General features: G+C 45.5%; 1 protein-coding gene across 4 annotated transcripts in view; it reads right to left on the reverse strand.

The window, feature by feature from the left end:
* Nucleotides 1–15,939, reverse strand: part of LOC134459227 (striated muscle preferentially expressed protein kinase-like) — a 99,846-nt gene that overhangs the window by 3,899 nt on the left and 80,008 nt on the right. For all 4 annotated transcript variants that reach the window (XM_063211526.1, XM_063211527.1, XM_063211528.1 and 1 more), the window contains 13 exons: nucleotides 15,707–15,733; nucleotides 15,329–15,481; nucleotides 15,080–15,122; nucleotides 14,916–14,984; nucleotides 12,106–14,587; nucleotides 8,702–8,848; nucleotides 7,981–8,097; nucleotides 6,960–7,127; nucleotides 5,829–5,951; nucleotides 4,498–4,662; nucleotides 3,057–4,083; nucleotides 2,322–2,561; nucleotides 233–456 (listed from right to left, as the gene is read on the reverse strand). In XM_063211526.1, the coding sequence (XP_063067596.1) occupies nucleotides 233–456; nucleotides 2,322–2,561; nucleotides 3,057–4,083; nucleotides 4,498–4,662; nucleotides 5,829–5,951; nucleotides 6,960–7,127; nucleotides 7,981–8,097; nucleotides 8,702–8,848; nucleotides 12,106–14,587; nucleotides 14,916–14,984; nucleotides 15,080–15,122; nucleotides 15,329–15,481; nucleotides 15,707–15,733 (4,985 nt within the window). The remainder of the gene's footprint in view (nucleotides 1–232; nucleotides 457–2,321; nucleotides 2,562–3,056; nucleotides 4,084–4,497; nucleotides 4,663–5,828; nucleotides 5,952–6,959; nucleotides 7,128–7,980; nucleotides 8,098–8,701; nucleotides 8,849–12,105; nucleotides 14,588–14,915; nucleotides 14,985–15,079; nucleotides 15,123–15,328; nucleotides 15,482–15,706; nucleotides 15,734–15,939) is intronic.

Raw genomic sequence — 15,939 nt, forward strand, 5'->3', positions numbered from 1 at the left:
ACTAACCTACCAGGATACTCTAACATGGCTAGCTCAAGATCAAAGATCAGATTTGGGAATGGGCATCGTAGTTGCAATAGGCAGCACGTCCTACATACTCTTCGTTTCATTATGCCAAAATGACCTTGCTTTATTTCTCTACACCTACGATAGGAGCTAGAGCAGGGATTTCGCCACACTAGCGGTAGATCATGAGGGGAAGAGAGGCTTGAGCATTCAACATTCAACCTACCAGAGTATTCTAACGTTGCCAGGTCTCTGCTGTAACTCCTCAGCTGCAGGGGGTTGAAGCTCTGAGCACTGCCCAGATCGACGAGCTTCACGGTGTTGAGCGGCGTCACCATGACGTTGTCGGGCTTGATGTCCAGGTGCAGGTAGCGGCGACTGTGGAGGTACTCAAGACCCTGCAGCACACCCACCAAGTACTGCACCACGTCATCCTCAGAGTAGCGGAACCTGCATAGAGGAAATAACATTAACACAATAAAACAACAACAACATTATTATGTGGAGCTACTCAAGGCCCTGCAGCACACAACAGGCAGATACTGGATCATGCCGACAGCCGACCTGCTGGACAGTCGACTCAGGGACAGCTTCTTCCCTCAATGTATCAGACTGTTGAATTCAAAAACACCAACATAGGAAGGAATCCACTCATCACATCTCCCCTTTCTCCAACCTGCCATTTTTTTATGCAGCTTTCAACTTTTTCAACATTTTAAATATATTTTTTTCCTACTTTTTTTTTCCTTTTTAATATTCTTTTTAACCTAATTTGGGACTCCCAGAGCAGGGAAGCTTTTCATTGTATATATATACAGACAAGAAAATAACATTAAAGCAATAAAACAATAACCTGACTCTTGACAGATGAATGGGTTCCACCTTACTCCACGAACATTCATCTGGAGCTACGCCATTGGCATAGGTCTGCGAATGTGTGGGTTTATAAAAAAAATCCTTGCACCTGATTGGGGAAACGCTTGTCTGACATTTTTATTGAGGTGCTATTTTAACTACTCCTAGAGTTGAAATTACAGAATCAATTTAAGAATCACAGAGTCAGTCCATGTGAGTGGACATTTATGTCTAAAATAGCAGTCGCGCTTCCCTCATTTTTTCCCTTCTAAATTACGTTTCACATCCCTGCAAATCCCACAATCCTGATTGGTGCTACTGCATTTTGCTTGGGGAGCAGGGCAAATCTGAAGGTCCTCCAGACCGTCGTGTGAACTCACAAAGCTGAGCGGATATACAGGGTGTGGCGAGAGTCAGGCTAATAAAACATTATCACTGCAACAGCATCACCAGACCCTGTAGCACTTCCACTAGATACTGGTTTATGTCATCCTCTGAGTAGAGGAACCTGCAGATGAGAAAATGAAATTAAAGCAACAAATCAACTTTGTCAAGAACTGGCCCTAGTGTGGCTTAGCGGAAGGGCAATTGTCTGCTACGCGAGCGACCCAGGTTCAGATCCGGTACGGGTCCTTTGCCGACCCTTCCCCGTCTCTCACCCAAATGTTTCCTGTCTCTCTCTCAAACTGTCCTGTCACTAATATAGTCTAAAAGCCCAAAAATATATCTTTAAAAAAACATTGTCGAGAACTGCGTGTAGAGTATTTCCTTCCCAGTACATAGGCATCAAGTAGGGACACTATCATACTGTACATACAAACACACACAACTACACATGCATATGCACACACACACACACACACACACACACACACACACACACACACACACACACACACACACACACACACACACACACACACACACACACACACACACACACACACACACACACACCAGGGTCACACCCCTGCTGTAGACAGACATACATATGCAGGCACGCAGGCACGCACACACTCTCTCCCTCTCTCTCTTTCTCTCTCTCACACACACGCACACACTCTCTCCCTCTCTCTCTTTCTCTCTCTCACACGCACACACGCACACACGCACACACACACACACACACACACACACACACACACACACACACACACACACACACACACACACACACACACACACACACACACACACACACACACACACACACACACACACACACACACACACACACACACACACACCTGTCACCTATTATATGTACAGCCATGATCATGCATACACATACAAACTGTACACACACCAACAAAAACAAACGCCCTTACACACACAGACACACAGACACACACACACACACACACACACACACACACACACACACACACACACACACACACACACACACACACACACACACACACACACACACACACACACACACACACACATACACAGACCTGTCACTGAGGCTGTACAGTAGCTCCTTCCCGGCACAGTTCTCAGTGATCAGTACGAGGTATCTGGGGGTGACGTAGGCCTCGTGCAGGGCCATGATCCTCTCGTTGTGGAGCGACTTGAGCGTGTGGTACTCCGCCACCGCCTGCTGCTTGGTCTCCGGCTCGTACGAGACGATCTTGGCCATGAACATCTTACCTGTCGCGTTCTCACGACACTCGCGGATCACACCGAAGCGACCCCTGGGGGAGGTACAACGAGGGAATGAAGTGAAAAAAGTGAACACCTCAATATATTTATAAATAACAATAATAATAACGCTTCATACCGGTACAACAAAATACTACCTTGGAAAACGATAAAGAAAATTCTGTCACCAGGGAACATCAGAAACAAAATGAGCCCTGTTATGCACGTCAGTATCAATGACTTTGGAAACTGAAATAAAATCTTGCAATCAGCAAGATGAAGGCCGCAGGGCCAAATATGCGTTGGTGATTTTTAATGCACTTTCCCATATCATAAAGTTTGTTTTTTACCACATTAATCAGCTGAAGTGCCTGGATCAAGGATCTTTTTCCTAAAATCTTGCAATGCTTGAGAAGCCACTAGAAACCTTTATAAAATTGATCCCTGTATTTATATATCTATCTATATTAAACTGCCTATATTTTGACACAGACAGCTTACACTAGTGGATGAGGATATGAATGGAAAGTGGAAAGGAGGCTGTGTACCTGATCTTCTCCTCCAAGAAGGTGTAGGGTTTCTGGGGTACCCCCTGCCTCAGCCCGGCCTCGCCGCTCTTCACTGGGGCGCCTCTGTGCCCACCCGGGGACGTGACGGGACTACCAGGGGTGGGGGATGTCGCCCCCTCGCCGATGGGACTCATACTGCTCACCAGCACTACGGGAGAGATGGGAGTGGGTGCCACGCGGGCGGTAGAGAGGGGTAGGTGGGAGGGGGGCATGGGAGCGCTTGGGAAGGGCACTGGGGAGGTTGCGGAGGGAGGTGGGTAAGAGGGCACAGGAGACATCACCCTGCCGGGTAACGGGACGGGGACAGAGGGAGAGGAGGTGGAGGGAGAGGAGGAAGAGGAAGTGAGGCCGGTGAGGGCGGGAGCAGCTGTGTGGGGTGATTGACAGCTCACACTGGGCACTGGCGGGGTCATCTGGGTGATGGGCGGCACTATGTTCACAGGACTGGTGGGTTTGGGTGCGACCAGAGGAGGTATGGACTTGATTATTGTCTGAACAGCTGAAGCAGTTGTCTGTCTCTGGCCCAGAGGTGGGTCAGGCTGCGGTGATTGGGCCTCGGCCCGGCTGCGCGGGGGCCACACGCGGGGGGTTCTGGTGACTGCGGGGACAGTTGCAGGGGGACTGGAAGGGGTGACGGGGACAATAGAGGTGGGGACAGGGGCAGGGGAGGGAGTGACGGGGACTTTGGAGGAGGTTTTTGAGGGGGCCAAAGGAACTTCAGGAGTGGTGGTGAGGGGTGCAGAGGTAGACCTTTGGTAGACCTGGCCGGGCATGTGAACAGACAGGAGGGGTGCGGGGGTGATAGCCCTGGCCTGTGCCTGTGGCTTTGGCAGTGTTGGTGGTGGGGATGCGGCAGCAGCAGGAGGGAGGCACACGGTGGGTACAGATTTACTGTGTTGGACCGCAGAGGAGGCGGTTGCCATGGCAGCATCAGATGATGGAGGAGGAGAGGCAGGAGGAGGAGGAGAGCTGGCCTTTCCCATCGCTGGTCTGGAGAGCTCACTCCCTGTCACAGAGGACGAATACATCTATCATGTTAACAGATGTGTGAATACAAGAACACTTTTGCTTTGCATATGTCGATATAGCATGCACTGTGCATTCATTTTGAATCCCAATTTGTCCCAAAGATTATTCATGTGATTGTAATCAGTACAATCAGATTCAAAATATGAATTCATTTTAAATGCGTTGTCTTTCCTGAATGGTCTTCTAGCATGTGCTGTACCGTTGGTGTTCAAGGCCACTTTAACCGCCGGTATGTGGCTATAGGATCCTTGTAATTTGGTATGGTAACTCTGTCCCCTCACCCAGGGGTGTCAACAAACTCAATTCAGTGCAGGGGCCTCACACATTATTTGATCTCACGTGGGCCAGACCCGGGCCAATTGATCCAAGGTATTCTCTATACTGTACATACCTGTGGTGTTCACGGCCACTTTATCGGAGATGTTGCTGTAGGGTCCCTGTCCCGCCTTGTTGACGCAGGCCACCCTGAAGCGCAGGGTGCTCCCCACGGGCAGCTCTGTGGCGTTATGGTAGCAGTCCACCAGCCCAGTGCTCACAATCAGCCAGGTGGTCTCCCCTGAGGAGGACGCCAAACACTTGCATCAGATTACACTGAGAAGGTTAAAGGACAGCTGCAGTATTTTGAACAGTAGCCCCTTAATGCGCGCCGTACCTCCAGTGGCACGCTTTAATACTCATTGAAATGTACCTACCATAGCACTACAATACTATGACACAACACAGGCTCTTTAGTAATGCACCACGACTTGGTCATTACCATACTGGTAACAACAAATGTATAAAGCCGTGTCTTAAGGGGTTAAGCCCTTAGCGCAGAGCCTACGTTATAACCTTACTGTCACCAAACTTGTAATGGCTATGTCTTAATATGTTACTTAAAGCTCTCTGTAATGTCATATCAGTGCTGTTATGATGTAGTTAAGTATTTTCAGCAAATAGTGAATAGGCCCGTCGGCGACCCCGTCTACAGCAAGAGGCTACGCCCCTTTCCTGAATACGCTCACCATTTACTTGATGTTTGTTGCTACCTCTGTTATTTGACTAATTTGGATTTGTATCAGCCGGCTTTTGGATAGAAGCCAATGGGCATGTCCATATCTGTTCTTAAAACCAACCTAAACATTTGTTTTCAGGCATGTGCAACTCACCAAGTGTTTAGGGGTATTCACTGATATTCCATGACACTTTTTTGTAGCGAAGCATGGCTTCTGTTGAGTTTTATGTAGGATTTTGTAAATGCATTTTTTCCCCCTTTCATTCACAAAATGCCAAATAAAACATGACGGGAGACTGGATGCCAGTGAACACCCCTTACTAGTTGGTGAGATGCATAAAAATGTTTACAACAGACAACAGATGTTGAAAGAAAATGTGTAGTTGATACTCAATCTACTCTCACTCTCAATGAATGAATACATGGATCAGCACAGTCCTAACTAGGCAATGGCATGATGATGATGTTTGTGGCATGTCATTTAAACACACTGTGCATAGCAGGGATACCACAGCAAACATGAAAAATATACATGTACTTAAAACACAACGACTTGTGGATCGCTTGGAATTTCCTCTGGCTAGCTAGCCAAGAAACACTAATTTATAACACTATGGGAGACACTTGTTTAAAGTCAGCATTCGCAGGACATACACGCACAAACTCACGCATGCACGCACGCACGCATGCACGCACGCACGCACGCACGCACGCACGCACACACTAACCCTCAGTCCTGCGCTCCAGTGAGTATGTGCAGGGAGGTTTGGTGTCGGCTGGTTTCCACATGACCAGAGCTGTGTTCTTGTACGTCTGGGGAACTTCTGGAGTTCCAGGCCGCTTAGGGACACCTGCGGACACACACGCATGCATGCACGAACACACACACACACACACACACACACAGACACACACACACACACACACACACACACACACACACACACACACACACACACACAGATACACGGACGCAAGCAAACACGCAAACACATACACACACACGCGCACACACTCGCACATGCACACAATCACACACACATGCACACACACACATACACACACACACACAAACACACACAAAGTCAATTGTGAGTACTTCAAAAGGATCTAGGCAGCAAAAAAAAAAAGAAAATTGGACATGACGCTAAAAATACAACTCATGAAACATTCAGGGTTTGTTTTATCCCTAAATGATTTATTCATGGAAAAATAAAATAAAAGAGGAACACGAAACATGCTCATAGGAGGGTAGTCCAAGGACAACAGAGAGCCCAATTTGACTGCAGACGTGCATCAGATAATGCAGCTCTAACATCGGTAAAAGGCCTCTGCTCTCCTCATTGTCTAATAGAAACAGGCTGCGTTGCGGCTGAGCTGAGGATGTGCCTGGCTGCCTGGGTAAATCCTATGTCCTTACAGTAAAACTCGATTGGACACAAATCTAATATCGAGCCTGATTTGATTACACTATCTCGCATTGAGATTTGATTTTCAAGTGAAGCATTAGGGCATTTCAATGTGGCCATGTGGGATCGGTCTGGACTACAAGGCCTCCATGACAGACACGAGATCATAATCATACAGTAGGGTAGCTATCAAGCAAGAGAGAGGGTGCAGCAGTCAGTAAAATAGTTGTGGAAAGGGCATTGGTGGCCACACACTCGAATTGAATAGAATAGAATAGAATGGAATAGAATAGAATAGAATAGAATAGAATAGAATAGAATAGAATAGAATAGAATAGAATAGAATAGAATAGAATAGAAAAGAATAGTATAGTATCATACAGTATAGTATAGTATAGTATAGTATAGTATAGTATAGTATAGTATAGTATAGTACAGTAAAAACCTCACAGGCCAGTGAGATGGTACATGAGCTGGTAGAGGTGGCTAGTGGGTTGGAGGCAACACACTCGTACAGTCCGGCGTCCTTGCTGGTAGTGTTGAGGATCATCAGGTGTTGTCTGCCGTCTGGACTGCCCATCAATGTCATCCGGCCGTCAATCACCAGGGGGCTCTTATCTGCAGAAAAGATTAACTCATTTTAGCCTGAGGCACCTGCAAAAATGCCTGCTAAATGTCAAAGCCCTTTTTGGGAAAAGGTGCTCCTATAAAAACCTAAATATCTCAGCCTGACAGCCTCCGAAGCACATGAAAACATGAAATGAGTTACATTTAAAAGCTATGACCCTCCTCTTGCATTAGAATATTTTCATTCAGCTTTAACATACTCAACTACAACATACTAAAAACAAACATACTCAACATACTAAAAATACACATTTTGAGTAAAAAATCCCAAATCTCATGAATGCTGAATGCTGCATCTATGTCACTCCAGGCGCCTAGGTCAAAGCAGCATATACGCAACATCCAGCAATGGGTTACAGGGTTAGAAAGAACGCCTGACACAATGCACAAATGTCAAAATGACATAATACTACATGTACAATAAAAACATTGTCTTTAGAGGTTTCCACACAGGGGCGGTCCTAGGGCGGACCGACCAGGCAAATGTGTCCACCAAAATATTGCGAAAATGACCAATTAGCGCTATTAACATCTTATTCCCGTGTTGTTACCACACTATTGCAATAATAACATGGTATTAGAGGTTTTTATCAGCAGTTATTTTTTTCTCCGGGTGGTGGTGCAGTGGTGGGGGCGTTTCCCAGGACGCCAATCATTGTAGGATCACCGCTGTTTCCATACAGGTGTATGATACAAAGCTTTTATTATATATGAATAAGGTTGTTATTAGTGTTTTGACACCTTTGAATATGGTGATGAAAGAGCTAAAAGGGCACCTCGAACACTAAAATGCATTCATATTCATATATTCTGTGAGATTATACTCTCATTGATTAATCTGTACCCTTCATCCAGGTGATTTTGGGAAAGGGGCTGGCAGCTGGCAGACAGCTCATGGTGACCGGGTCTCCCTCCAGTAGGATATGGTCCTTCAGCTTTATGTGGAACACTGGAGGATAGTCTGGAAATAAACATGCAAATACATTTCAATGTAATCTAAATACAAAACATGATCCTGAAACAATCATCATAGATTTCGGGCAGCATGCGGTACAACATCAAATGTAACCCAGTAAGACACTGCCCCTGTTATAATTAGAATAGCAATGGCCAAGTTGTAATGTATGTAGACAGTCATAGCAATGTAGTAATATGGTAGAAAAGTTTTTTCAATGTTTCACTATTACAGCATTCCATTGGTGGAATAGAGTGTGTTAAGCGGCTGCAACATCTAAGTGTTCCACAGTGTTAGGAGAATGCTTATGTGCACGTAGCCAAGAGACATTTTGTATGTTTAAAGAATAATACATTTAAATACATTTTTCCCATGCACTGGGAAATAATAGGTAAAAGCAAGTTATTTTCACTGTTTCTACGGCACAACACATTTTCAGCTCTGAGAGAAATTCAGTTTAATTAAGTCAGATTTATTTAGTCCCTGCTTGAGCTGCTTGACTATGCTCAGCTACAGTGTGCTGCATGTGGGTGGCAGTGAGTGGGAGTTTGCCCGATGCATCATTCATTGCTAGACCAACAACAACACATGGACATGGCAGACACACTACCTGAGGGTGAGCGAGTGTACTCCTTCCCCTTCGCTTCCTCTTCCTTGGAGACAGGCGCCGCAGGAGTGACCTGGGCGGGGCTTTTGCCCCTCTTGCTGCGAGACAGGCCCCATCGATCCCACCGCGAGCGGCGATCCGTCTCAGGAGCTGTAATGAACAGCATAATTGCGTTAGACCGAGGGGCAGATGCCACTGTTGCATAACGGCAGCTCGATTGCTGCAGATGGTATCACAGCCAATTGCAAATCGACTACTTATAATATGCATGCACTTACATAAACGTAATTACATTATCTGAATTTGGATGTCAAGAACAGCATTCAAGATTGAGGCAAAAGGTACAAATGAGATCACTATTGTACAGTACATTTGGGTCATTTCACGTGAAATCAGACACTTTGGGACCCGACCGACACGGATTTCAATCATACTTGGTGTGCCTTTTCAGTAGCAAGGTAGCACCCCAGAACTGCATTGGTTTGAATCTGACACTAATATTAAGGGAGAAACAGACTAGGAAAGGTTCACATGTGAGGGTAGGACACTATACATTCAGCCTTGAATATATCAGTCAGTGTTAGTCACAAAAAGATGCCTGTGGTGTTGTTTGAAAGCTCTTTTCTGGCTCTACATATTACACAATCACCTTGGAATACAACTACTCTCAGAATATGAATTATGATAAATTGAAAAATTAAAAATTGAATATCTAAAAAACTCATATTTTAAAATGGCCAGTTCCTTGTCCAAACGTAGCCGGCAATGTCATGAGCAGCACCTAAAATGCTGGTGTTCGGGTTGTTATTCATTTCAGAGACAATTTGACTCACATATATGGCGTCATACAGACCACTTACTAATAATATGGTAATACCATAGTAGCATCACATGACAAAACAAAAACAAAACAAAAATGGTCAGTGTCCATGGTCCCAGGTTTCAGAAACTAAGGCAGATGTCCATTTATACACACCAAATGATTATATGTGAATGTTTGAACATTCCTTCTCTGTGTACCTGTGCCATCTTCCCTTTACCGTACTTTAAAGAGATAATCAATGGCTACACTCTCATTTTGTACTCTACCAGTGCATTTGAAGCAGCAGCTGTGTCTTTTGTAGATAATGTATAAGTACGTCCCGTTGCAGTTACAGGTTCCACTACCAGAAGCACATCCTGATGATCCATGACAAGTCTATCTGGTCTGAAGGGAAAGTGAAGGATGGAGATGGCCCATGAGGATGCAGGAAGTTCAGTTTCACCTCTCCAGTGCTCGGCATACATTCCTCAGCACATGCTAGCCACCAGTTGCCATCATATACAGCTACAACATACCCTTTGATGCTTGAAAATGTAACACATTCCTTTACTGAGCTCACTCTTTCAACCCTGCCTTCTCTGAATGCTGAAAATGGCCCAACTTCCACTGTGTCTATTGACAATGGGCAGAAGTTGTGTAGTTTTTGAGTACCTGGAATAGTTCTTGCAGATTCAACCTTTTCAACAGGTTCTCAGCTTCATGATGGTACATCTCTGTTGTGGCAAACTGCAATGGATGTTCTTGGACATTATCCTTGACTGACTCCCTTTGAACCAGGAACGTTTTTTAAAACTATAGTTTTATAATTCAAGATGCTATTCAATCATTTCACTGGAACAACCAGTGCAGGCCACAATCCATCCATTTGTATGCTACTACCAAGATCAGTTGAAACTGGGAAAAAAATATGTTTTGTTGTTATTTCAGACTGCAACATTCATGATACAATTGCTGTACATCTGTTTCAGAAGCTCCTAATTCAGTTCCTCCAAACGTCCAAAGAAGATCCTATATTTTTTCTGATGGCTGTGCTGCACAATATAAGAACCTTAAAAACACAACAAATTTGTGCCACCACGAGGCAGATTTTCACATACCTGCAGAGTGGCACTTTTTTGCCACATCACATGGCAAAGGTCCATGTGATGGCGTTGGAGGGACAGTTAAATGGCTTGCTGCACGAGCAAGTCTGCAACGTCCTATTGACAATTAAATTGTAACACCAACTGTTTGAATTTGTCAAGGATAATGTCAAGAACATCCATTGCCAGTTTGCCACAACAGAGATGTACCATCATGAAGCTGAGAACCTGTTGAAAAGGTTTGAATCTGCAAGAACTATTCCAGGTACTCAAAAAACTACACAGCTTCTGCCCATTGTCAATGGACACAGTGGAAGTTGGGCCATTTTCAGCATTCAGAGAAGGCAGAGTTGAAAGAGTGAGCTCAGTAAAGGAATGTGTTACATTTTCAAGCATCAAAGGGTATGTTGTAGCTGTATATGATGGCAACTGGTGGCTAGCATGTGCTGAGGAATGTATGCCGAGCACTGGAGAGGTGAAACTGAACTTCCTGCATCCTCATGGACCATCTCCATCCTTCACTTTTCCCTTCAGACCAGATGGACTTGTCATGGATCATCAGGATGGGCTACTGGTAGTGGAACCTGTAACTGCAACGGGATGTACTTATACATTATCTACAAAAGACACAGCTGCTGCTTCAAATGCACTGGTAGAGTACAAAATGAGAGTGTAGCCATTGATTATCTCTTTAAAGTACGGTAAAGGGAAGATGGCACAGGTACACAGAGAAGGAATGTTCAAACATTCACATATCATCATTTGGTGTGTATAAATGGACATCTGCCTTAGTTTCTGAAACCTGGGACCATGGACACTGACCATTTTTGTTTTGTTTTTGTTTTGTCATGTGATGCTACTATGGTATTACCATATTATTAGTAAGTGGTCTGTATGACGCCATATATGTGAGTCAAATTGTCTCTGAAATGAATAACAACCCAAACACCAGCATTTTAGGTGCTGCTCATGACATTGCCGGCTACGTTTGGACAAGGAACTGGCCATTTTAAAATATGAGTTTTTTAGATATTCAATTTTTAATTTTTCAATTTATCATAATTCATATTCTGAGAGTAGTTGTATTCCAAGGTGATTGTGTATATATGTAGAGCCAGAAAAGAGCTTTCAAACAACACCACAGGCATCTCTTTTGTGATTAACACTGACTGATATATTCAAGGCTGAATGTATAGTGTCCTACCCTCACATGTGAACCTTTCCTAGTCTGTTTCTCCCTTAATATTAGTGTCAGATTCAAACCAATGCAGTTCTGGGGTGCTACCTTGCTACTGAAAAGGCACACCAAGTATGATTGAAATCCGTGTCGGTCGGGTCCCAAAGTGTCTGATTTCACGTGAAATGACCCATTTGCAATATGCAGGTCCTTAAATAGCCGCAATAATTATCATGATCTACATGAGTACAGCATTAATCAAGCTTGTCGCCAAAGGTACAACCAACTATTGTGCATTTATTGTAACATGCATATTGCCGCTTACTAGATTTCAGGTCCACCTGTGCGCTGTTGGTGGACTCCACTGATTCGTTGCCACCGAATTTGCCCGTCTGTTCCTCCAGCTGGTTCTCTGGAATGTCCATCTTCTTCAGGCTGGTGCCCTCGGACTGAGAGTGGCGTAGCCGCGAGAGAAGAGGGGTTTTCTTGCCCTCCGGTTTGGGCTCAGTCTCCTGTTCTCTGTCCTCGGACTGGCTGCGCATTTTCATGGAGATGCCGGCGACTTTGGCTTCGAACTTCTTGCGCATGGCCAAGACCGGGGACTCTCCGATCTTCTTTTGGTCTGGTTTTCCTTCTTCCACTGATGCGTCCGCTCTTTCTGCGTCCTTCTGGGTCTTGAGCTCCTTGCGTTCTTCTGATTTACTGCGGATCTTCTCTGAGATGCCTGCGACCTTGGACTCAAACCTTCTCCTCATGGCCAATACGGGTGACTCGCCAACCTTCTTGTCTTCCTTATCTGCCATTTCCTTCTTTGCTTCCAATTCTTGATCTGTCGTCTCTAGCACCTTCTTGTCCAGGGACTTGCTGCGACCCATAGCCCAGGACACCCTGCGCTTGCTAGTGGCCTCATCCTTCGGTGACTCTCCCTTTGGTTTCTCTTCCTTCTTAGTGACGAGGGAAGATTTCTTCGATCGCATGGAGAACCTGCCGATCAAGCCAAGCTCCTTATCCCCCTCCCTCAGGTCCTGCACAGACTTGGACTTCTCCTGAAGGCCTCTGGCCACTAGCTCCAGAGGAGCTCCAGTGGGTCCAGGTCTGTAGATATCCTCTCCCAACTTTCTGGGCATGGAGGGAGACTTCTCCTCTGATTTGGCTCTAGTCAGCCTCTTCAGGCCCCGTGTGAGAGAAGACTCCCGCTTCTTGAATCTTGCTTCAAACACCTCCTCTGAGTCAATGTCCTTGATGTCGGTTCTGAGGGGAGAGAGTGTGGCAACTCGGGCAAAAACGGCAGGGTGTTCTGGTGCAAGGATAGTCTCTGGGTTTGAGCGAGTTCTCGAGTGGGTGAGTTGAGCAGTAGGCGTTGTCCTCCCATTTGTTGAAGGGGTTTGTCTCCCATTTGGCTGTAGTCCCATGATGGTTTGCATGACTTCAGCATAGGCAGATCCTTTCTTCTCGGTAGGAGTTGACGCAGTAGAATCCACCTCCATCTTCAATTCTGATTCAGTTGAGATGGAAACCGTCTCAGATCTGTCCACCATACTCCCTCTCCTGCTGCTGTTCTCACCTCCGAGCACAGAGGAATCCACCGAGATGGTGTCCTTCAAAACAGACTGTGAAGACAAGGATACACTATCCTCTTCAGGAGTTTGAGAGGACAATTCAGAGACTGTTGTCTCATCTTGCTCATCATCATCCATTTCCTCTTTTCCCACAATCCACTTGATTTCCTGCTTCTTGCCCTGCAGTTCCACGATATCTGAAACGGATGTTGAAAGATTACTGTCAGTGGGAGACTCAGACCTGGAATTTACCTTTGTGGGCTCAGCAAGGACAGACATTGACATGGCTTCATGTAACTTCTGGTCTCCCATATGACCGGTGTTGGGGATCTCCAGTGGAGCCCCTGAGCGTCTATGCAGTGGCGTCGATTCGGGGTCACTAAACGAAGCACTCTTCCGAAACACCTTCATTTTTGGTGACCCCTCTCCTGGGTTCTCTGTAGAAGCTGCCCTTGTCATTCCACCTGCACCCATTCTTGTCCTGCGCAAGTTACGGTCCAGAGATGAGGTTCTCCTTTCGTCATCAACCCCCAAAGTCTCCAGCAGGGGTCCTCGTAGGCCGCTCATCTTCTTGTCTGCAGTACCTCCCCTCAGAAGCCTCTGTCTCATCAGCTCCAGTTTCAGCGCATAGTCCTCCTGGCTCAGTTTTCCCGGCCCGGGACTCGGAGTCCTCCTGGGTAGCTCCATGGAGACAGCCTTCTTCAGGCTGACGCCACTGCTGTCCTCTGCCTCTCCTGTCGTCTCAGCGCCCTCTTCAGGTGATATGTGGAGTAGCAGGGCGCTGTCGGCTGAGCTGCCCCTGCGCATGGTGGCCCTTCGGGACTTGATCCTCGCCTCTTCCTCCTCCACGCTGGAGCCGCGCTGAAGAGGCTTCCTCGTCTTCTCCCCGCCATCCTTCACCTCCTCATCTGACTCCTGCGTTTTCCCAGTCCCTGATTCAGCATCACACTCCATTGCCTCCTCACGATTGTGGTTGTTGGCTTTGACGAGAGTGGCAATGTCCGGGGCCTCTTCGTCCCCTGTGATCTCATTGAGGGACATCCGGGAGCCAGAGAAGACCATGTTGAGGGGCATGGGGATGAAGGGCAGCTCATCGATGTCCTCGTCCGAGTCGGAGGAGGATGATGCAGCAGGCGAGCTGCCTCTGAGGTGTTTGGACACAGCGATGGACGTGTGCTTGGCGGAGTCGTCCAGCAACTCTGGAATGGCCCTCATCACCATCTTGGACTTGTAGTTGATCAGAGATTTCTGTGGAGGAGACAAAAACAACACAAATTAAATATGGCTGATCTCTAACAAAAATCTAACAAATCTAATAACAAACAAGACAAAGGTACAAATATGGTATAAAAGCGCAAGCATTTTGTACAGTATTTGTAATTGAACAAAAAATACGCAAAAAGCACAAATACAATTATTTTTGACACTATTGAGCAATCTGTAACAAAGAGGTAAAAATAACAGGCATTTTATATTACAGCAGTAACTGGTGTGATAAGACATCTCTACGACAGTGAAAAAACACCCAAACACAAGCAAGAGGAGAATCAGAAGGAATTGGAATGCAATATCTCACCTGCCACTTCCTCCTGGCCTGTACCTGCTTATGCAGCACTGTACTGATGCTCTTTCCCTTTGTCAGAGTCTGAGAAACAAACAGGAAACTCCAATTCAGTCTGCATTAAAGCATGAAATGGACTAGAAGGCCATAGAGAATTCAGTAGTGCACAACATATCTACCTTAAACCACGGATGTCGAAGGCATTCTGTCGTGTCTGGCCTCCTGTTGAATCAAATTAGGAGAATCATTGAGAGGAGAGAAAGGAAAGGATGTCGGATTCATTAGTCAAACGTTATCAATTAATTGATCATCTTAATTAATTAAGAGAATTCACTCACAGACAGATAAGGAATGGATAACTTATTCATTAATCATATGAAATTAACTAATCAGGTTAATTAATTGATTGCGTAAGAGCATCGACTCACAATCTGTCCAACACCAGCAGCTTGATGACAAATCCTTTGGCTTCCCGACACAGCTCAGCAAACATGCCCTCCTCAAACGCTACATTGTAGTTCCTGATGTTAAGCAGTGTTTCGCGGTCGTTTTCTGCAGCAAACGGCGATACTCCTGTGAGGCTGTGAGGGATCACACAACAACACTCTCAGTAAATCCCACTATCGAACGTTTAGCTTTGCCTTTTGGTTTGTGCAGTGATTAGCGAGAGACAGATTGGTGATATTTTCCACACACTTTCATCTCACTTTAATCTCAATTTAATCTTTTTTTGGCAAGAAATTCAACATTGATTTTTTTTATGAAAAGGGCACATAAACCAGTGACAGGAAGTGTGATTAACGTACCATAAGTAGGTGATTACTCCGACGGGCCTGCAAAAGAGAGAGATGAAATACTTTTAACCCCTTTTCTGTAGAGCCTCTGATATAACCTGTCACCAAAATTGTAATTGTAATGTAATGTAACATTCATTGTAATGTAAAATTGTATAATCTTAATCAATTACTAAAGGCTGTCCACACTGTCATAGCAATGTTACTATGATTTAGTTAAGTCACTTCACTTGATGTAGTTGAGT

Source organism: Engraulis encrasicolus, chromosome 12 (genome assembly GCF_034702125.1).
Source record: "Engraulis encrasicolus isolate BLACKSEA-1 chromosome 12, IST_EnEncr_1.0, whole genome shotgun sequence".
In the NCBI taxonomy this organism is placed as follows: Eukaryota; Metazoa; Chordata; class Actinopteri; order Clupeiformes; family Engraulidae; genus Engraulis; species Engraulis encrasicolus.